General features: G+C 46.0%; 1 protein-coding gene across 7 annotated transcripts in view; it reads right to left on the minus strand.

Annotated features, from left to right (window-relative positions):
- PPP4R3B (protein phosphatase 4 regulatory subunit 3B) overlaps window positions 1–22915 on the minus strand; it is a 428645-nt gene that overhangs the window by 141339 nt on the left and 264391 nt on the right. For all 7 annotated transcript variants that reach the window (XM_069234360.1, XM_069234358.1, XM_069234359.1 and 4 more), the window contains exon 12: window positions 10900–11069. In XM_069234360.1, coding sequence (XP_069090461.1) covers window positions 10900–11069 — 170 coding nt within the window. The remainder of the gene's footprint in view (window positions 1–10899; window positions 11070–22915) is intronic.

A 22915-nucleotide genomic window follows, 5' to 3' on the forward strand; every position in this document is an offset into this window, starting at 1 on the left:
TGGCAAGCTGCCAATGGACTCAGTGTGATCTAGAAATGGCCTCCGGCAATGGCTGACAGTGGCTGAGCACAGTCTGGTGCTTTTGGCCATACCCTGTGCCTTATTTGAGGTCTCACTTGCCTCCTGGGCATAACTTGCAACAATGCAGATGAGGAATTGGGCATTAGGTGGTGTTTTCAACCGTCATCATGTAGCCAATATCAGACTTGGTTTGTTCACTGGACACCATGTTTTTTTTTTTTTAGCAATGAGTATTACTTGTCACCTATGTTAATGCAAAGAAGGAATTTAACTTTGGAGCAATGCAGTCTATAACCTTCTGTTGACCAATTTTCAGGGAATGAACATGTGGTCCGGGGACCCCGTTGGGTTTGAAAAGCTTCCTCAGTAGGTCCATGACTGCTTAGAAAATTTATATTAACAGATTAATAAAGTGTATATAAATAAAGTGGCTAAATATACAATTGAAAACATTCTGTAAATGTCAAGGAATTTGAATTTGGAGACTAAAAATGAAATAGGTATCCTACATTTAATTCACGGGAGAAGTGCAGGTGCATCAAACAGAATATAGTATGGATGAGGTGTAGCTACTACAGAATTTAGAAAAGCTACAACTTTTCAATTGAAATTGAATATGTTTATTTTATTTGCTTTCAAATTACATAAAATGTGTTATTTGTATATGTGTTTGATGGAATGCTTGTTTTGCAGTTCTAATCAACAAAGTTTAGGCCTGGGTCCCCAAGTTTCCTGTAATGACTCGGAGCTACCTTGCACTTACTTATAAGCCTCTAACGCCATGCTAGTTTATAGAGTAATATGTACCAAAGAAGCTTGGATCATGTCATCGGTGAAGCCATTTGAGATATCAATGATGTCATAAATGATGTCATAGACCATGTCACAAGTGATGTAATATATGATGTCATAAGCAGTGCAAGGCAGAGGCGCAGGTTACAGTTAGCTCTGCTAACTATAACTGGCAATTTTTTTTATTTATTTTTTAAGTTAAAAACATTACTGCGGTCACAGAGTCAACGGACTACAACATTATTTTAACCTTTTTTCAGTGACCCTCACAACTAAAGTCAGAATGGGCGTCACTTCCAGTGGTAGTCTGTAGGAAGCTGGCTTTATATATACTATCTCAAAGTGAGAGCTAGTGTGCACAGAGTCCAGGGGTTCCCTTTTGAGGTTGATAGTGGCAATAATAGATAATACTAATGCTCTATTTGTGGTAGTGTGGTCGAGCAGTTAGGCTTATCAGAGGGTAGTGTTAATCATTTGTTGTACACACACACACAGGCAATAAATGAGGAACACACGCTCAAAGACTTAACTCCAGGCCAATAGCTTTTATATAGAAAAATATCATTTTCTTAATTTATTTTAGAACCACAAGATTAAGATTTCAAGTAAATACATAAAACGTAAGGTACTTTGCATAGGTATAAATAGAACCTGGAATGAAAACATTAATGTACACAGTTTGGCATAAAATGGCAATAAGCTATTTTAAAAGTGGACACAGTGCAAAATTCAACAGTTCCTGGGGGAGGTAAGTAAACGTTAGTTTGTCAGGTAGGTAAAGCACTTACAAGTTCAGTCTCCGGGGTATAGGCAGCCCACTGCTGGGGGTTCAAGCTAACCTCAAACACCCAGGACCAGCAACACAGGGCAGGTCAGGTGCAGAGGTCAAAGAGGGGCCCAAATAACATACGCACCTATAGAGACTAGGGGTGCTCCGGTTCCAGTCCGCTAGCAGGTAAGTACCTGCATCCTCTGGGAGCAGACCAGGGGGGGTGTCCCAAACAGACACACAAAATACACCCTCAGTCACAGGGGTGGCCGGGTGCAGTGTGCAAACAAGGTGTCGGGTTTTGTACTGGAATAAATGGAGGGACCCGGGGTCACTCTGATGATGCAGGCAGGGCACAGGGGGGCTTCTTGGGTCAGCCGCTGAATTGGCAAAGAGGAGGGCCGCCTGCTGGTCATTCCTACACTAGTAGTTGGTTCATCTCGGGCCTGGGGGCTGCGGGTGCAGTGCTTATTCCAGGCTTCGGGTTCTTTGTTACCGGGCAGTCACGGTCAGGGGGGTCCTCTGGATTTTCTCTTCAGGTGTTGTCGTGGGGATGCAGGGAGGTCAGCTCAGGGTGGACACGTCATTAGAGTCGCCTGGGGGTCCTCTCAGCCGTGTTGACTTCTCTGGACACAGGCCGGGGGCATTGGGTGCAGTGTGTTGGGGACTCACGCTTCAGGAGTGAGGTGGAGTCCCTTTAAAGATGGTTTCTTCTTTGTTGCTTTGGACAGAGCCGCTGTCCACAGGAGTTTCTTGGTCCTTTGGAATTGCAGTGCAGTCCTCTGAGTGGGCAGAGGTCGCTGGGCCCTCAGGATGCGTCAATGTTGCAGGTTCTTTGAATCTGGAGACAGGCCGGTGGGCTGGGGCCAAAGCAGTTGTCGTTTCCATCTCTGCTGGGCTTTCAAGTCAGCAGTCCTCCTTGTTAGGTCGTCAGGAATCGGATTGCTTGGGTTAGGGTTGCCTCTAAATACTAGATTTAGGGGTGTGTTTAGGCCTGGAGGGCAGTAGCCAATGGCTACTGTCCCTGAGGGTGGTTACACTCTCCTTATGTCTCCTCCCTTTGGGGAGGGGGGCACATCCCTAAACCTATTGGGCTAAATCCTCCATGCCAAGATCGAGGATTTTCTAAGGAAGGATCACCTCAGCACTGGACACCTCGGGCGGTCCTGGCTGGGAGGTGACTCCTTGTTTTTCTCATTAACTCCTCCGGACTTGCCGGCAAAAGTTGGGGCTGTGTTTGAGGGGGGGCTGGTCGGGTCAATATACACATATATTTCTACATAAACATAACTTGTATACATACATGCACACACACACACACACACACACACGGAAAATGTCACTTACCCAGTGTACATCTGTTCGTGGCATTAGTCGCTGCAGATTCACATGCTGTGCACATCCCGCCATCATTGCGCATGGGCGTCGACTCCATCTTAGATTGTTTTCCCCCGCAGAGGGTGAGGTAGGAGTTGTGTATGCTAGTAATAGTGCTCATGCAATGGAGTGAAAACGTATGTACATAATGTAGTTTAAAGTAATATATTTACAAATGTTGAAGATCAACTTCTAAACGGCTACAGGCTCCCGGGGAGGCGGGTGGGCGCATGTGAATCTGCAGCGACTAATGCCACGAACAGATGTACACTGGGTAAGTGACATTTTCCGTTTGGTGGCATGTGTAGCTGCAGATACACATGCTGTGCATAGACTAGTCAGCAGTTATCTCCCCAAAAGCGGTGGTTCAGCCTGTAGGAGTTGAAGTTGTCTGAAACAATGTTCGTAGTACTGCTTGGCCTACTGTGGCTTGCTGTGTTGTTAGCACGTCTACACAGTAGTGTTTGGTAAATGTATGAGGCGTAGACTATGTAGCTGCCTTACATATTTCTGTCATTGGAATATTTCCTAGAAAGGCCATGGTAGCACCTTTCTTTCTAGTTGAGTGTGCCTTTGGTGTAATAGGCAGTTCTCTTTTAGCTTTAAGATAACAGGTTTGAATGCACTTAACTATCCATGTAGCAATGCCTTGCTTAGAAATTGGATTTCCTGTATGAGGTTTTTGGAAAGCAATAAATAATTGTTTTGTTTTGCTAATTAGTTTTGTTCTGTCAATGTAGTACATTAACGCTCTTTTGATGTCCAATGTATGTAGTGCTCTTTCCGCTACAGAGTCTGGCTGTGGGAAGAACACTGGTAATTCTACTGTTTGATTTAAGTGGAACGGTGATATGACTTTTGGTAAAAATTTTGGATTTGTCCGTAGAACTACTTTATGCTTGTGTATCTGAATAAATGGTTCTTGTAAGGTAAATGCTTGAATCTCACTTACTCTTCTTAAAGATGTGATGGCAATTAAAAATGCAACTTTCCATGTTAAGTATTGCATTTCACAAGAGTGCATGGGCTCAAAAGGTGGACCCATGAGTCGTGTTAAGACAATGTTGAGGTTCCATGAAGGAACTGGTGGTGTTCTTGGTGGTATAATTCTCTTTAGACCTTCCATAAATGCTTTTATGACTGGTATTCTAAATAGAGAAGTTGAGTGCGTAATTTGCAGGTAAGCTGAAATTGCTGTAAGATGTATTGTAATGGAAGAGAAAGCTAGCTTTGATTTTTGCAAATGTAGTAAGTATCCTATGATGTCTTTGGCAGATGCATGTAAGGGTTGAATTTGATTATTGTGGCAGTAATATACAAATCTTTTCCACTTATTTGCATAACAATGTCTAGTAGTAGGTTTCCTAGCTTGTTTTATGACCTCCATACATTCCTGTGTAAGGTCTAAATGTCCGAACTCTAGGACTTCAGGAGCCAGATTGCTAGATTCAGCGATGCTGGATTTGGGTGTCTGATCTGTTGTTTGTGTTGCGTTAACAGATCTGGTATGTTTGGTAGTTTGACATGAGGCACTACTGAGAGGTCTAGTAGTGTTGTGTACCAAGGTTGCCTTGCCCATGTTGGTGCTATTAGTATGAGTTTGAGTTTGTTTTGACTCAGCTTGTTTACTAGATATGGAAGGAGTGGGAGAGGGGGAAAAGCGTAAGCAAATATCCCTGACCAACTCATCCATAACGCATTGCCCTGAGACTGATCTTGTGGGTACCTGGATGCGAAGTTTTGTCATTTTGCGTTTTCCTTTGTTGCAAATAGATCTATTTGTGGCGTTCCCCAACTTTGGAAGTAAGTATTCAGTATGTGGGGGTGAATCTCCCATTCGTGGATCTGTTGGTGATCCCGAGAAAGATTGTCCGCTAGCTGGTTCTGAATTCCTGGAATAAATTGTGCTATTAGGCGAATGTGGTTGTGAATCGCCCAATGCCATATTTTCTGTGCCAGGAGACACAACTGTGTTGAGTGTGTGCCTCCCTGTTTGTTTAGTTAATACATCGTTGTCATGTTGTCTGTTTTGACAAGAATGTGTTTGTAGCTTATTATGGGTTGAAATGCTTTCAGCGCTAGAAATACTGCCAATAGTTCTAAGTGATTTATGTGAAAGTTTTTGGTGAGTGTCCCATTGTCCTTGGATGCTGTACTGACTGAGGTGTGCTCCCCACCCTATCATGGAGGCATCTGTTATTACGTATTGTGGCACTGGGTCTTGGAAAGGCCGCCCTTGGTTTAAATTTATACTGTTCCACCATTGAAGCGAGGTGTATGTTTGGCGGTCTACCAACACCAGATCTAGAATTTGACCCTGTGTCTGTGACCACTGTGATGCTAGGCACTGTTGTAAGGGCCGCATGTGCAACCTTGCGTTTGGGACAATGGCTATTCATGAGGACATCATGCCTAGGAGTTTCATTACCTTTTTGACTTGTATTTTTTGATTTGGATACATGGCCTGTATTACATTGTGAAATGCCTGAACCCTTTGTGGGCTTGGCGTGGCAATCCCTTTTGCTGTGTTGATTGTCGCCCCTAAGTATTGCTGTGTTTGACACGGCAGAAGGTGTGACTTGGTTAGTTAATTGAGAAACCTAGTTTGTGAAGGGTTTCTATGACATACTTTGTGTGTTGTGAACACCGTTCTAGCGTGTTTGTTTTGATTAACCAATCGTCTAGGTACGGGAACACATGTATTTGCTGCCTTCTGATATGTGCAGCTACGACTGCTAGGCATTTTGTAAAAACTCTTGGCGCAGTTGTTATTCCGAACGGCAACACCTTGAATTGGTAGTGTACCCCCTGGAATACAAACCTTAAGTACTTTCTGTGTGAAGGATGTATCGGTATATGGAAATATGCATCCTTTAGGTCTAGTGTTGTCATGTAGTCTTGTTGTTTGAGCAGTGGGATTACGTCTTGTAATGTCACCATGTGAAAGTGATCTGATTTGATGTAGGTATTTAATGTTCTGAGATCTAATATAGGTCTCAGACTCTTGTCTTTTTTGGGTATGAGAAAGTACAGAGAGTAAACTCCTGTTCCTTCCTCTGTGGGGAGTAGAGTGCGCCCATGGCTTTGGCCGTGTCAGTGTCTTTCTTAAGTTTGTCGATAGCAGTTTCCACCTCCGGCCCAAACAACTGCTGTCCGTTAAATGGCATATTGAGCACAGCTTGCTGTATTTCTGGTTTAAATCCTGATGTAGGCAGCCATGCATGTCTCCTTATTGTCACTGCTGTGTTGACAGTTCTAGCAGCTGTCTCTGCAGCATCCATAGCTGACCGCATCTGATTGTTGGAGATACTCTGTCCTTCTTCAACTACTTGCTGTGCTCTTTTGTGGAACTCCTTGGGCAAATGTTCTATAAAATGTTGCATTTCGTCCCAATGAGCCCTATCGTATCTGGCCAACAAAGCCTGTGAATTTGCAATACGCCACTGGTTTGCTGCCTGTGCCGCCACCCTTTTGCCTGCTGCGTCGAATTTGCGACTTTCCTTATCTGGAGGAGGTGCATCTCCTGAAGTATGTGAGTTTGCTCTTTTGCGAGCTGCCCCTACTACAACTGAGTCCGGTGTTAGCTGTTGTGTGATGTACACGGGGTCTGTTGGTGGCGGTTTATATTTTTTCTCCACTCTTGGAGTAATGGCCCTTCCTTTTACAGGCTCCTGAAACACTTGTTTGGAGTGTTTGAGCATCCCAGGTAGCATGGGAAGACTCTGGTACTGGCTGTGTGTGGACGACAGTGTATTAAATAGAAAGTCGTCTTCAATGGGCTCTGCATGTAGGCTGACATTATGAAATGCCGCTGCCCTCGACACCACTTGTGCGTAAGGCTGTACTATCTTCTGGTGGCAACGGTCTAGCTGGATAACAGTCAGGACTATTATCTGACACTGGTGCATCAAAAAGGTCCCATGCGTCAGTGTCATCTTGACTCATCCATGTGTGGGTCAGGGATGGCATCATAGGTGGAGTGGCTACCGGTGATGGTTGCGGAGAGCATTGTGGAGATGGTGGCGGGGTTACTTGTTTAGCCACCTTTGCCTGTGGCTGCTTGTCTTTCTCCTGGAAGGCAAGTTTGCGTTTCATCCTAATAGGAGGGAGAGTGCTGATCTTTCCCGTTTCTTTTTGGATGTGGAGCTGTCTTTGGGTGTAGTCCGACTCCATTGTCTCCAATTCCTGTCCAAATGTATGTTTTTTCATTTGTGAGGACAGTCCTTGTTCCTCTGTGTAGGAACCTCATTTCGGTTCCGAAGCCGGATGTTTCTGTATCGAAACCTTTTCGGCTACTTTTTTCGGTTCCGACAAAACCTTTTTTGTTTTCGGTGTCGTGGTCTCTCGGTGCCGCTGTCTCGGTGCCGAACCTGCTCGGAGCCACTATCTCGAGCCCGAGATTGCTGTGTGGCGGTATCTCGACCGGAGTCCGATGACTTCGCCACCAGCGTGCCCTTTTTCGGTGCCGATGATCGGTCACCTATTTTTCGGGTTAAGCCATGGCCTGTTGGCGGTGGCGTCCCCTGGGCTTTTGTTGTCTTCTCATGAGTTTTATGTTTCGACGTCTTACTCACGGTTTTCGGCGTTTCTTCAGGATCGAGCTCGTCCGAGTCCGATTCATGGATGGAAAAGCTTTCTTCTTCCTCCTGGAAACGCCCTTGTCCTGTCGGCGCCATCTGCAGTCTTCTTGCTCTTCGGTCTCAATGTCTTCCTCGACCGAAACGCTCGACAGGCTTCACAGGTATCCTCCTTGTGCTCTGGAAACAGACACAAGTTACAGACCAGATGCGGATCTGTATATGGATACTTGTTATGGCATTTTGGGCAGAAGCGGAATGGGGTCCGTTCCATCAGCCTTGAAGAGACACGTGGCCGGGCCGACCAGGCCCCGACGGGGGGATAGAAAAAACCCCGAAGGGCCACCGGAGCTCTTCAAAAGTCTGTGTCGATCGGTTATAACTAACCCGATACCGAACGCAAACAATACAGACGATTTTTTCGAGATTCTAACTAACTTTCCGACCCGAAACACGGAGCGAAAAGGAACACGTCCGAACCCGATGGCGGAAAAAAACAATCTAAGATGGAGTCGACGCCCATGCGCAATGGAGCCGAAATGGGAGGAGTCCCTCGATCTCGTGACTCGAAAAGACTTCTTCGAAGAAAAACAACTTGTAACACTCCGAGCCCAACACCAGATGGCGGGATGTGCACAGCATGTGTATCTGCAGCTACACATGCCACCGAACATATAAATATACACACACACACACATATATATATACACATACACACACATTTAACTGAGTAAATATACATTTGTTAGACAGGCTTAAAAAAATGTACATATTTTATTAGTATAAAATATTAATTATACATATTTCTTAAAGAATTATACATATTGTTGAATGTATTTGGTGATTTTATTCACGATGAAAAGCAGTCCTGTTCCATGTATTGCTTTGTGGGTGATACAAAGCAGCTTGAAGGTGGATCTTCTGGCAACCGGTAAACAATGTAGTGCCCTCAAGGCAGGGGAGATGTGGACTTGTGGCTTTTCTTGTAGTTGTAGTCTGGCAGTCGAGTTCTGAATGTGTTTTAGTTTTTTTCATGTTAGATAGAGATGATCCATAGTAGAGGCCAATGCCGTAATGTAGTTTATATAGTACAGGGGAGATAGTAGCATGGACCTTGTGTGGCATTCCGAGGTGGGGGAAGATGCGTCAGAGTTTTCAAGGTGATGAAGCTTGATTGTGCTAATTTGTCCACCTGGGCATTCATTGTTAACTTGGAGTCTACGGTAATTCCAGGGTTTTAAAATTCCTTAGATACTTGAGGAGGTGGTCCCAGATCATCAGGCCAGCCACACAGTGGGTCATAATTTTTCGCCACATGCGAGTATTTCCATTTTGGAAACATTCAGTTTGAGATGTCTCCAAGTCATCAACTGATCAACAGCTCTGAGGCAACTGAAGATTTGTGAGTTTCCAATGTCTTTGGGGCATACCAATTTGAGTATTTGTGTGTCATCTGTATAGTTGTAGCTTGTGAGTTTAAATTAATTTCTCAATTGAGGTAATGACATCATGTAGATATTAAAAAGCGTAGGTGAGATGATTGATCCTCAAGAGACACTTGCTTTTGTGAAGTAGGGGTTGGATGAGAAAGGGGGAGAATAGACGACATTTGTTCTGTTTTGAAGGTAGGTTGTGATCCAGTTGAGAGCAGTTCCTTCTATGCTGGCTTCATTGAGTCTTTGAATTGAGTCATGGTCAACAGTGTCAAAGGCAGCTGAGAGGTCTAGGAGAAGTAGTGCAGTCACTCCACTGCTGTTGACTGTGTTTTTAAGCTCATCCCAGATAGTGATGAGTGCAGATTCAGTGCCTCTTCCTGGGCCAAATCCAGTTTGGTAGTCTGAAAGTATTTGTTCTCTTAAATAAATTATGACATCTGTGTGAATGCTGCTCTTTCTAATCAGTTTGCACAGGAAAGGTCCATTTGTAATCCGTCTGCAGTTGTTGGGGTCCTGTGGGTCTAGGTTTGTTTTCTTTAATTATGGGTGTATGCATGCCTTTTTCTGAAGAAGTGCTGAGGCTTGGTTGGCTTATTCTTGGAGTAGATTTTAGGAAACAGGTTGGTGCTAGACGTTTGAAGTTGGTACTCAATTAAGGGGCATTAAGAGAGTGTAGGGTAGTAGCCAATGGGCTACCTACCCCAGAGTCACTACACCCCCATATGACTACTTCCTCTGGAAAGAGGGCATAATCCCGTCCCCGAGTTCCTAATTTTACCATCACACAAAGATGGCAGACTTTCAAATTTTCTGTCCGCATCAGGTAGCTCACCTTAGTGGTGGAACTGACAAGAAGGTGGACATGCCTCTCTAACTATTAAATTTCCCGACTGTCAAGGCACCAAATGGGCCCTGGGGGGGGAAAGGAGGATGACCTCGCCTCGAGAGGTGTGTGTGTGTGTGTGTCTGTGTGTGTGTGTGTCTGTGTGTGTCTCTGTGTGTGTGTGTGTGTGTCTCTGTGTGTGTGTGTGTGTTTGTGTGTCAAAAGCCCAGACTCCTACACATAACAAAACTATCCACCATTATTTTGCATGTGTTTAAGCTTAGAAGCTAAAAACAAGACACCATCCACAGTGAAAGTGAAAAGGATGCCTAAACTTACCCCACCTAAGACAATTCAAATAAACTACTCCCGTCTTCTAGGCAGATAAATCTAAAGTTATCTAGTGTAAAAAAAAACCTTCATTCTTTTTCAAAGGGCAAGAAAAAGACAGCTTGTGCTGTTATGCTCGCTAGTCATTATCCTTCCTGACTACAGTGGGATTACCTGTGGAATTCCAACTATAACTGCCAGAGACTGATTATGAGACATGGGCAGTGTGAAATGCTTTAGGTATTCACAGATCTGCCAATGTTTGTAGAAAAGTAACAAGATAAAAATTGGGCGATGTTTATGAAGTGTGCAAAGTCCTACTGAGGGTCTGGGTCCTGGCTCTAATTACAATTATGGACCATATCTAGAAAAAATAAAATGAATGTACCTACTTTTCCTCAAAATATCCACTTGATGCTAGCAGATGATCTACCAAATGTTTGGATGATCCAGTTATTTAACTGCATAACTGAAGGGTGATGAGCTGTCACATATTGCCTTGATTAAAAGGAAATCCTAACAGGCTTGTGAATTTATGAGAAGCAATCATTAACACAATTTAACTGAAAAGCAATGGCTTATCTCAGGTGTACAGTCCACACCACACTTGCAAATTGTGAGCATTAACATCTCTATAAATGTATTTAAAATATATATAATCTATAAAAGAGGACTAATATGCCCAAAGTTAAAATAGAACTTCAATTTAACAATTCCTAAACATAAAATGCCTAGCTTAAGGACAATGGACACATATTATACATTAATACTTACCACTCTTATGAATTCGAAGAGTTCAATTACAGCAGAATTTAACAAATTGTATCTTGTTCCATTATCCAGAAGTGCATTAATAACTGGCTCAAAAAGATTTCCTTTAATGATGTACCGGTTATAAAACTCATCCTTCAAGCCAATTATCCTTCTCATGAAGCGAAGTGCGCCTTTTGAAAAGATTGAAGACTGTTAATACTACTCATAAAACCAATCCTAAAACTATTGTTATCTACTGTGAAAACAAACAAAACATCCATCTACCATTCTGTAAAGCTGTGGTACCTTGAAAAAAGCAACATTGTCCTCTTACTTCGCACAAAAGGCATTTACATTAATCTTCCAACCGAAGGACACGTTAGTGCATTCTTAGCTTTCCATTACCAGAATCTTTTAGTAATTCATAAACATTACACAATGTCTATCTGCATGTGTGAATTCTCAGAATCCATGTCACTCAATGGCTACTACTGTTTACCATTAGTATCCCTGTGTCACCAATACTTTGGCACTCCAGCTTGATAACAAGTGTATTCCTTTTGAGCACTTGACTCACTATGTACAAATATGAGCTAGAAAGACACTTTAGGAAGTGGTAGCAAAGTTGCAACCCAGTTACAGTGTGACACAGTAAATATTTATCTATGTCCAGTTAGTGCTATAACGTAAGACAGAACATTTAATTAGAAACATAAAAAAATTAACAATTAAAATACCATGTAAAATGAAAGTCAAAAGGTAGTAGCACCTATTGGAACAGAAACGCAACTGAAAACGTGTTTAAAGAAAATGTAACAGCTAGCACAAAGGACCTATAACATGAGCCAAAAAGCTAATGATAACCTAAGGGGATGTATTTGGATTGCTTGAGAAGTTCAGCATTCTAGTTTTATTTGAATGGAATGTTCCTTGAGTTTCCAGTCAATGAGACAGGCTCCAGATAAAACGAGCATTGGCAAAGCTAAGAGATCATGTCTTTGAGACTATTGTCTCTGTCATTGCCTTTTATTCCTGCTGTACAGCACAGACATTGCGGAATCTGGCAATGATCTGTTGCCATGTTCTACAGCAGTTTGACTACAAATAATAATGAAATATGATCGATCCAGCGATAATTTGTTTAAAAAATGCATTAGCCCTATCTGAGTTATAGCACTTTTAAAAATTAGTTTTAGCCACACTGCAAAGCTTCCGCCTTGCTCTAGAATGGTGACTAAACTGTAGTCATAATTCTAATAGAGGTGATTATCCAAGTGCACAGAACTGGAAGATAAACCTATTCTAAGCTTGTATTGCCCAAATGCCTATGTCACATCCTACTTCAGCAATATTTTCTTTCTTGGGCAAATGCCAGAACAAGTAACTGAGGACTATTGTGGACAAATTGTGAAACAAACTAGAGCCGTTTCACGACAGACTGTCATGGAGGCATACTAGATACATTTAAGTGTGGTATCTATGTTTTTGTGCCACTTAACCGCCATTCCACAAAGACTGAAAGGAAAATGTCACTTAGCCAGTGTACATCTGTTCGTGACATGAGACGCTGCAGATTCACATGCTGTGCATTATCCTGCCATCTAGTGTTGGGCTCGGAGTGTTACAAGTTGTTTTTCTTCGAAGAAGACTTTTTGAGTCACGACACCGAGGGACTCCTCCCTTTCGGCTCCATTGCGCATGGGCGTTGTAGGAAGTTGGCTCTGTATGTGCTATTTCAAAGTAAGGAATAGCATGCACAGAGTCCAAGGGTTCCCCTTAGAGGTAAAATAGTGGTAAAAAGAGATAATACTAATGCTCTATTTTGTGGTAGTGTGGTCGAGCAGTAGGCTTATCCAAGGAGTAGTGTTAAGCATTTGTTGTACATACACAGACAATAAGTGAGGTACACACACTCAGAGACAAATCCAGCCAATAGGTTTTGTTATAGAAAAATATCTTTTCTTAGTTTATTTTAAGAACCACAGGTTCAAATTTAACATGTAATATCTTGTTTGAAATGTATTGCAGGTAAGTACATTAGGAACTTTGAATCATTTCAATTGCATGTATACTTTTCAAGTTATTCACAAATAGCTATTTCAAAAGTGGACACTTAGTGCAATTTTCACAGTTCCTGGGGGAGGTAAGTTCTTGTTAGTTTTACCAGGTAAGTAAGACACTTACAGGGTTCAGTTCTTGGTCCAAGTTAGCCCACCGTTGGGGGTTCAGAGCAACCCCAAAGTTACCACACCAGCAGCTCAGGGCCGGTCAGGTGCAGAGTTCAAAGTGGTGCCCAAAACGCATAGGCTAGAATGGAGAGAAGGGGGTGCCCCGGTTCCGGTCTGCTTGCAGGTAAGTACCCGCGTCTTCGGAGGGCAGACCAGGGGGGTTTTGTAGGGCACCGGGGGGGCACAAGCCCACACAGAAATTTCACCCTCAGCAGCGCGGGGGCGGCCGGGTGCAGTGTAGAAACAAGCGTCGGGTTTTCAATGTTAGTCTATGAGAGATCAAGGGATCTCTTCAGCGCTGCAGGCAGGCAAGGGGGGGCTTCCTCGGGGAAACCTCCACTTGGGCAAGGGAGAGGGACTCCTGGGGGTCACTTCTGCAGTGAAAGTCCGGTCCTTCAGGTCCTGGGGGCTGCGGGTGCAGGGTCTTTTCCAGGCGTCGGGACTTAGGTTTCAGAGAGTCGCGGACAGGGGAAGCCTCGGGATTCCCTCTGCAGGCGGCGCTGTGGGGGCTCAGGGGGGACAGGTTTTGGTACTCACAGTCGTAGAGTAGTCCGGGGGTCCTCCCTGAGGTGTTGGTTCTCCACCAGCCGAGTCGGGGTCGCCGGGTGCAGTGTTGCAAGTCTCACGCTTCTTGCGGGGAGTTGCAGGGTTCTTTAAAGCTGCTTCTTGAAACAAAGTTGCAGTCTTTTTGGAGCAGGTCCGCTGTCCTCGGGAGTTTCTTGTCGTCGTCGAAGCAGGGCAGTCCTCAGAGGATGCAGAGGTCGCTGGTCCCTTTGGAGGGCGTCGCTGGAGCAGAGTTCTTTGGAAGGCAGGAGACAGGCCGGTGAGTTTCTGGAGCCAAGGCAGTTGTTGTCTTCTGGTCTTCCTCTGCAGGGGTTTTCAGCTGGGCAGTCCTTCTTGTTGTTGCAGGAATCTAATTTTCTAGGGTTCAGGGTAGCCCTTAAATACTAAATTTAAGGGCGTGTTGAGGTCTGGGGGGTTAGTAGCCAATGGCTACTAGCCCTGAGGGTGGGTACACCCTCTTTGTGCCTCCTCCCAAGGGGAGGGGGTCACAATCCTAACCCTATTGGGGGAATCCTCCATCTGCAAGATGGAGGATTTCTAAAAGTTAGAGTCACTTCAGCTCAGGACACCTTAGGGGCTGTCCTGACTGGCCAGTGACTCCTCCTTGTTGCTTTCTTTGTTCCCTCCAGCCTTGCCGCCAAAAGTGGGGGCCGTGGCCGGAGGGGGCGGGAAACTCCACTAAGCTGGAGTGCCCTGCTGGGCTGTGACAAAGGGGTGAGCCTTTGAGGCTCACCGCCAGGTGTTACAGCTCCTGCCTGGGGGAGGTGGTAGCATCTCCACCCAGTGCAGGCTTTGTTACTGGCCTCAGAGTGACAAAGGCACTCTCCCCATGGGGCCAGCAACATGTCTCTAGTGTGGCAGGCTGCTGGAACTAGTCAGCCTACACAGACAGTCGGTTAAGTTTCAGGGGGCACCTCTAAGGTGCCCTCTGGGGTGTATTTTGCAATAAAATGTACACTGGCATCAGTGTGCATTTATTGTACTGAGAAGTTTGATACCAAACTTCCCAGTTTTCAGTGTAGCCATTATGGTGCTGTGGAGTTCGTGTTTGACAAACTCCCAGACCATATACTCTTATGGCTATCCTGCACTTACAATGTCTAAGGTTTTGTTTAGACCCTGTAGGGGTACCATGCTCATGCACTGGTACCCTCACCTATGGTATAGTGCACCCTGCCTTAGGGCTGTAAGGCCTGCTAGAGAGGTGACTGACCTATACTGGCATAGGCAGTGAGAGGCTGGCATGGCACCCTGAGGGGAGTGCCATGTCGACTTACTCGTTTTGTTCTCACTAGCACACACAAGCTGGCAAGCAGTGTGTCTGTGCTGAGTGAGAGGTCTCCAGGGTGGCATAAGACATGCTGCAGCCCTTAGAGACCTTCCTTGGCATCAGGGCCCTTGGTACTAGAAGTACCAGTTACAAGGGACTTATCTGGATGCCAGGGTCTGCCAATTGTGGATACAAAAGTACAGGTTAGGGAAAGAACACTGGTGCTGGGGCCTGGTTAGCAGGCCTCAGCACACTTTCAATTGTAAACATAGCATCAGCAAAGGAAAAAAGTCAGGGGGCAACCATGCCAAGGAGGCATTTCCTTACACAACCCCCCCCCAAACGAAAGAGGATGAGACTAACCTTTCCCAAGAGAGTCTTCATTTTCTAAGTGGAAGAACCTGGAAAGGCCATCTGCATTGGCATGGGCAGTCCCAGGTCTGTGTTCCACTATAAAGTCCATTCCCTGTAGGGAGATGGACCACCTCAACAGTTTAGGATTTTCACCTTTCATTTGCATCAGCCATTTGAGAGGTCTGTGGTCAGTTTGAACTAGGAAGTGAGTCCCAAAGAGGTATGGTCTCAGCTTCTTCAGGGACCAAACCACAGCAAAGGCCTCCCTCTCAATGGCACTCCAACGCTGCTCCCTGGGGAGTAACCTCCTGCTAATGAAAGCAACAGGCTGGTCAAGGCCATCATCATTTGTTTGGGACAAAACTGCCCCTATCCCATGTTCAGAGGCATCTGTCTGCACAATGAACTGCTTAGAATAATCTGGAGCTTTTAGAACTGGTGCTGAGCACATTGCTTGTTTCAGGGTGTCAAAGGCCTGTTGGCATTCCACAGTCCAGTTCACTTTCTTGGGCATTTTCTTGGAGGTGAGTTCAGTGAGGGCTGTCACAATGGATCCATATCCCTTCACAAACCTCCTGTAATACCCAGTCAAGCCAAGGAATGCCCTGACTTGAGTCTGGGTTTTTGGAGCTACCCAGTCCACAATAGTCTGGATCTTGGGTTGGAGTGGCTGAACTTGGCCTCCACCTACAAGGTGTCCCAAGTAAACCACAGTTCCCTGCCCTATCTGGCATTTGGATGCCTTGATAGAGAGGCCTGCAGATTGCAGAGCCTTCAAAACCTTCTTCAGGTGGACCAGGTGATCCTGCCAGGTGGAGCTAAAGACAGCAATATCATCAAGATAAGCTGTGCTAAAGGACTCCAAGCCAGCAAGGACTTGATTCACCAACCTTTGGAAGGTGGCAGGGGCATTCTTTAAACCAAAGGGCATAACAGTAAACTGATAATGCCCATCAGGTGTGGAGAATGTTGTTTTCTCTTTTGCTCCAGGTGCCATTTTTATTTGCCAGTAACCTGCTGTCAAGTCAAAGGTACTTAAGAATTTGGCAGCACCTAATTTATCTATGAGCTCATCAGCTCTAGGAATTGGATGAGCATCTGTCTTGGTGACAGAATTGAGCCCTCTGTAGTCCACACAAAACCTCATCTCTTTCTTTCCATCTTTGGTGTGAGGTTTGGGGATTAAGACCACTGGGCTAGCCCAGGGGCTGTCAGAGCGCTCAATTACTCCCAATTCCAGCATCTTGTGGACTTCCACCTTAATGCTTTCCTTAACATGGTCAGACTGTCTAAAGATTTTGTTCTTGACAGGCATGCTGTCTCCTGTGTCCACATCATGGGTACACAGGTGTGTCTGACCAGGGGTTAGGGAGAAGAGTTCAGGAAACTGTTGTAGGACTCTCCTACAATCAGCTTGCTGTTGGCCAGAGAGGGTGTCTGAGTAGATCACTCCATCTACTGAGCCATCTTTTGGGTCTGATGACAGAAGATCAGGGAGAGGTTCACTCTCTGCCTCCTGATCCTCATCTGTTACCATCAACAGATTCACATCAGCCCTGTCATGGAAGAGCTTAAGGCGGTTCACATGGATCACCCTCTTGGGGCTCCTGCTTGTGCCCAGGTCCACCAGGTAGGTGACCTGACTCTTCCTTTCTAGCACTGGGTAAGGGCCACTCCATTTGTCCTGGAGTGCCCTGGGAGCCACAGGCTCCAGAACCCAGACTTTCTGCCCTGGTTGGAACTCAACCAGTGCAGCCTTTTGGTCATACCACAACTTCTGGAGCTGTTGGCTGGCCTCAAGGTTTTTGGTTGCCTTTTCCATGTACTCTGCCATTCTAGAGCGAAGGCCAAGTACATAGTCCACTATGTCTTGTTTAGGCTCATGAAGAGGTCTCTCCCAGCCTTCTTTAACAAGAGCAAGTGGTCCCCTTACAGGATGACCAAACAGAAGTTCAAAGGGTGAGAATCCTACTCCCTTCTGTGGCACCTCTCTGTAAGCAAAAAGCAGACATGGCAAGAGGACATCCCATCTCCTTTTGAGTTTTTCTGGGAGCCCCATGATCATGCCTTTTAATGTCTTGTTGAATCTCTCAACTAAGCCATTAGTTTGTGGATGGTATGGTGTAGTGAATTTGTAAGTCACTCCACACTCATTCCACATGTGTTTTAGGTATGCTGACATGAAGTTGGTACCTCTGTCAGACACCACCTCCTTAGGGAAACCCACTCTGGTAAAGATACCAATGAGGGCCTTGGCTACTGCAGGGGCAGTAGTCGACCTAAGGGGAATAGCTTCAGGATACCTAGTAGCATGATCCACTACTACTAGGATGTACATATTTCCTGAGGCTGTGGGAGGTTCCAGTGGACCAACTATGTCCACACCCACTCTTTCAAAGGGGACCCCCACCACTAGAAGTGGAATGAGGGGGGCCTTTGGGTGCCCACCTGTCTTACCACTGGATTGACAGGTGGGGCAGGAGAGGCAAAACTCCTTAACCTTCTGGGACATATTGGGCCAGTAGAAGTGGTTGACTAACCTCTCCCACGTCTTGGTTTGTCCCAAATGCCCAGCAAGGGGAATATCATGGGCTAAGGTCAGAATAAACTCTCTGAACGACTGAGGCACTACCACTCTCCTAGTGGTACCAGGTTTGGGGTCTCTGGCCTCAGTGTACAGGAGTCCATCTTCCCAATAGACCCTATGTGTTCCATTTTTCTTGCCCTTGGACTCTTCAGCAGCTTGCTGCCTAAGGCCTTCAAGAGAGGGACAGGTTTCTTGTCCCTTACACAGCTCCTCCCTTGAGGGTCCCCCTGGGCCTAAGAGCTCAACCTGATAAGGTTCAAGCTCCAAAGGCTCAGTTCCCTCAGAGGGCAGAACTTCTTCCTGAGAAGAGAGGTTCTCTTTTTCTGACTGTGTTGCAGTTGGTTTCCCAACTGACTTTCCTTTTCTCTTGGTAGGCTGGGCCATTTTTCCAGACTCCAGCTCTACTTTTTCACCCTGTGCCTTGCATTGTGCTCTTGTTTTTACACACACCAGTTCAGGGATACCCAGCATGGCTGCATGGGTTTTTAGTTCTACCTCAGCCCATGCTGAGGACTCCAGGTCATTTCCAAGCAGACAGTCTACTGGGATGTTCGAGGAGACCACCACCTGTTTCAGGCCATTGACCCCTCCCCATTCTAAAGTTACCATTGCCATGGGATGTGCTTTAGTTTGATTGTCAGCATTGGTGACTGGATAAGTTTTTCCAGTCAGGTATTGGCCAGGGGAAACCAGTTTCTCTGTCACCATGGTGACACTGGCACCTGTATCCCTCAGGCCCTCTACACTTGTCCCATTAATAAAGAGCTGCTGCCTGTATTTTTGCATGATAGGCGGCCAGGCAGCTAGTGTGGCTAAATCCACCCCACCCTCAGAGACTAGAGTAGCTTCAGTGTGGACCCTGATTTGCTCTGGGCACACTGTTGATCCCACTTGGAGACTAGCCATTCCAGTGTTACCTGGATTGGAGTTTGGAGTGGAACTTTTCTTGGGACAGGCCTTGTCTCCAGTTTGGTGTCCAGACTGACTACAGTTTCGACACCAGGCCTTTTTGGGATCAAAGTTTTTACCCTTGTACCCAGGATTGGTTTGTGAAGAGGCTCTGGGCCCACCCTCCTGTGCAGGTTTTTGGGGGCCTGTAGAAGACTCTTTACTATTTTTATTTTTGGCTGTCTCACCACCTTTCCCCCGGGGAGGTTTTGTGACCCCTTTCTTTTGGTCACCCCCTGTGGAAGTTTTGGACACCCTAGTCTTGACCCAATGGTCCGCCTTCTTTCCCAATTCTTGGGGAGAAATTGGTCCTAGGTCTACCAGATGCTGATGCAGTTTATCATTGAAACAATTACTTAACAGGTGTTCTTTCACAAATAAATTGTACAGCCCATCATAATTACTTACACCACTGCCTTGAATCCAACCATCTAGTGTTTTTACTGAGTAGTCTACAAAGTCAACCCAGGTCTGGCTCGAGGATTTTTGAGCCCCCCTGAATCTAATCCTATACTCCTCAGTGGAGAATCCAAAGCCCTCAATCAGGGTACCCTTCATGAGGTCATAAGATTCTGCATCTTTTCCAGAGAGTGTGAGGAGTCTATCCCTACACTTTCCTGTGAACATTTCCCAAAGGAGAGCACCCCAGTGAGATCTGTTCACTTTTCTGGTTACACAAGCCCTCTCAAAAGCTGTGAACCATTTGGTGATGTCATCACCATCTTCATATTGAGTTACAATCCCTTTAGGGATTTTCAACATGTCAGGAGAATCTCTGACCCTATTTATGTTGCTGCCACCATTGATGGGTCCTAGGCCCATCTCTTGTCTTTCCCTCTCTATGGCTAGGATCTGTCTTTCCAAAGCCAATCTTTTGGCCATCCTGGCTAACTGGATGTCCTCTTCACTGGAGTTATCCTCAGTGATTTCAGAGTTGTTGGTCCCTCCTGTGAGGGAACCAGCATCTCTGACTATTATTTGTGGAGTCAGGGCTTGAGTAGCCCTGCTCTCCCTAAGTAGGACTGGAGGGGGGGAATTTCCTTCCAAGTCACTATCTTCATCCTCTGAGTTGCCACCCTCAGAGGGGTTGGCCTTTTCAAACTCTGCCAAAAGCTCCTGGAGCTGTACTTTGGTAGGTTTGGGGCCCATTGCTATTTTCTTTAGTTTACAGAGTGACCTTAGCTCTCTCATCTGTAGATGGAGGTAAGGTGTGGTGTCGAGTTCCACCACAGCCACATCTGTGCTAGACATTTTGCTTCTAAAAGTTGGAATACTTTTTAAGAATCTAAAACTGGTTCTAGAATCTAATTCAAACTTTTACAAACTTTTAAACTCTAAAAGAAATGCTAAACAGGATCTAACACAAGGCCCTAGCAGGTCTTTTAAGAATTTAGAAAACTTTTCAAATTGCAAAAATCAATTTCTAATGACAATTTTGGAATTTGTCGTGTGATCAGGTATTGGCTGAGTAGTCCAGCAAATGCAAAGTCTTGTACCCCACCGCTGATCCACCAATGTAGGAAGTTGGCTCTGTATGTGCTATTTCAAAGTAAGGAATAGCATGCACAGAGTCCAAGGGTTCCCCTTAGAGGTAAAATAGTGGTAAAAAGAGATAATACTAATGCTCTATTTTGTGGTAGTGTGGTCGAGCAGTAGGCTTATCCAAGGAGTAGTGTTAAGCATTTGTTGTACATACACATAGACAATAAGTGAGGTACACACACTCAGAGACAAATCCAGCCAATAGGTTTTGTTATAGAAAAATATCTTTTCTTAGTTTATTTTAAGAACCACAGGTTCAAATTTAACATGTAATATCTTGTTTGAAAGGTATTGCAGGTAAGTACATTAGGAACTTTGAATCATTTCAATTGCATGTATACTTTTCAAGTTATTCACAAATAGCTATTTCAAAAGTGGACACAGTGCAATTTTCACAGTTCCTGGGGGAGGTAAGTTTTTGTTAGTTTTACCAGGTAAGTAAGACACTTACAGGGTTCAGTTCTTGGTCCAAGTTAGCCCACCGTTGGGGGTTCAGAGCAACCCCAAAGTTACCACACCAGCAGCTCAGGGCCGGTCAGGTGCAGAGTTCAAAGTGGTGCCCAAAACGCATAGGCTAGAATGGAGAGAAGGGGGTGCCCCGGTTCCGGTCTGCTTGCAGGTAAGTACCCGCGTCTTCGGAGGGCAGACCAGGGGGGTTTTGTAGGGCACCGGGGGGGGACACAAGCCCACACAGAAATTTCACCCTCAGCAGCGCGGGGCGGCCGGGTGCAGTGTAGAAACAAGCGTCGGGTTTTCAATGTTAGTCTATGAGAGATCAAGGGATCTCTTCAGCGCTGCAGGCAGGCAAGGGGGGGCTTCCTCGGGGAAACCTCCACTTGGGCAAGGGAGAGGGACTCCTGGGGGTCACTTCTGCAGTGAAAGTCCGGTCCTTCAGGTCCTGGGGGCTGCGGGTGCAGGGTCTTTTCCAGGCGTCGGGACTTAGGTTTCAGAGAGTCGCGGTCAGGGGAAGCCTCGGGATTCCCTCTGCAGGCGGCGCTGTAGGGGCTCAGGGGGGACAGGTTTTGGTACTCACAGTCGTAGAGTAGTCCGGGGGTCCTCCCTGAGGTGTTGGTTCTCCACCAGCCGAGTCGGGGTCGCCGGGTGCAGTGTTGCAAGTCTCACGCTTCTTGCGGGGAGTTGCAGGGTTCTTTAAAGCTGCTTCTTGAAACAAAGTTGCAGTCTTTTTGGAGCAGGTCCGCTGTCCTCGGGAGTTTCTTGTCGTCGTCGAAGCAGGGCAGTCCTCAGAGGATGCAGAGGTCGCTGGTCCCTTTGGAGGGCGTCGCTGGAGCAGAGTTCTTTGGAAGGCAGGAGACAGGCCGGTGAGTTTCTGGAGCCAAGGCAGTTGTTGTCTTCTGGTCTTCCTCTGCAGGGGTTTTCAGCTGGGCAGTCCTTCTTGTTGTTGCAGGAATCTAATTTTCTAGGGTTCAGGGTAGCCCTTAAATACTAAATTTAAGGGCGTGTTGAGGTCTGGGGGGTTAGTAGCCAATGGCTACTAGCCCTGAGGGTGGGTACACCCTCTTTGTGCCTCCTCCCAAGGGGAGGGGGTCACAATCCTAACCCTATTGGGGGAATCCTCCATCTGCAAGATGGAGGATTTCTAAAAGTTAGAGTCACTTCAGCTCAGGACACCTTAGGGGCTGTCCTGACTGGCCAGTGACTCCTCCTTGTTGCTTTCTTTGTTCCCTCCAGCCTTGCCGCCAAAAGTGGGGGCCGTGGCCGGAGGGGGCGGGCAACTCCACTAAGCTGGAGTGCCGTGCTGGGCTGTGACAAAGGGGTGAGCCTTTGAGGCTCACCGCCAGGTGTTACAGCTCCTGCCTGGGGGAGGTGTTAGCATCTCCACCCAGTGCAGGCTTTGTTACTGGCCTCAGAGTGACAAAGGCACTCTCCCCATGGGGCCAGCAACATGTCTCTAGTGTGGCAGGCTGCTGGAACTAGTCAGCCTACGCAGACAGTCGGTTAAGTTTCAGGGGGCACCTCTAAGGTGCCCTCTGGGGTGTATTTTGCAATAAAATGTACACTGGCATCAGTGTGCATTTATTGTACTGAGAAGTTTGATACCAAACTTCCCAGTTTTCAGTGTAGCCATTATGGTGCTGTGGAGTTCGTGTTTGACAAACTCCCAGACCATATACTCTTATGGCTATCCTGCACTTACAATGTCTAAGGTTTTGTTTAGACCCTGTAGGGGTACCATGCTCATGCACTGGTACCCTCACCTATGGTATAGTGCACCCTGCCTTAGGGCTGTAAGGCCTGCTAGAGGAGTGACTGACCTATACTTGCATAGGCAGTGAGAGGCTGGCATGGCACCCTGAGGGGAGTGCCATGTCGACTTACTCGTTTTGTTCTCACTAGCACACACAAGCTGGCAAGCAGTGTGTCTGTGCTGAGTGAGAGGTCTCCAGGGTGGCATAAGACATGCTGCAGCCCTTAGAGACCTTCCTTGGCATCAGGGCCCTTGGTACTAGAAGTACCAGTTACAAGGGACTTATCTGGATGCCAGGGTCTGCCAATTGTGGATACAAAAGTACAGGTTAGGGAAAG

Source organism: Pleurodeles waltl, chromosome 5 (genome assembly GCF_031143425.1).
Source record: "Pleurodeles waltl isolate 20211129_DDA chromosome 5, aPleWal1.hap1.20221129, whole genome shotgun sequence".
Classification (NCBI taxonomy): domain Eukaryota; kingdom Metazoa; phylum Chordata; class Amphibia; order Caudata; family Salamandridae; genus Pleurodeles; species Pleurodeles waltl.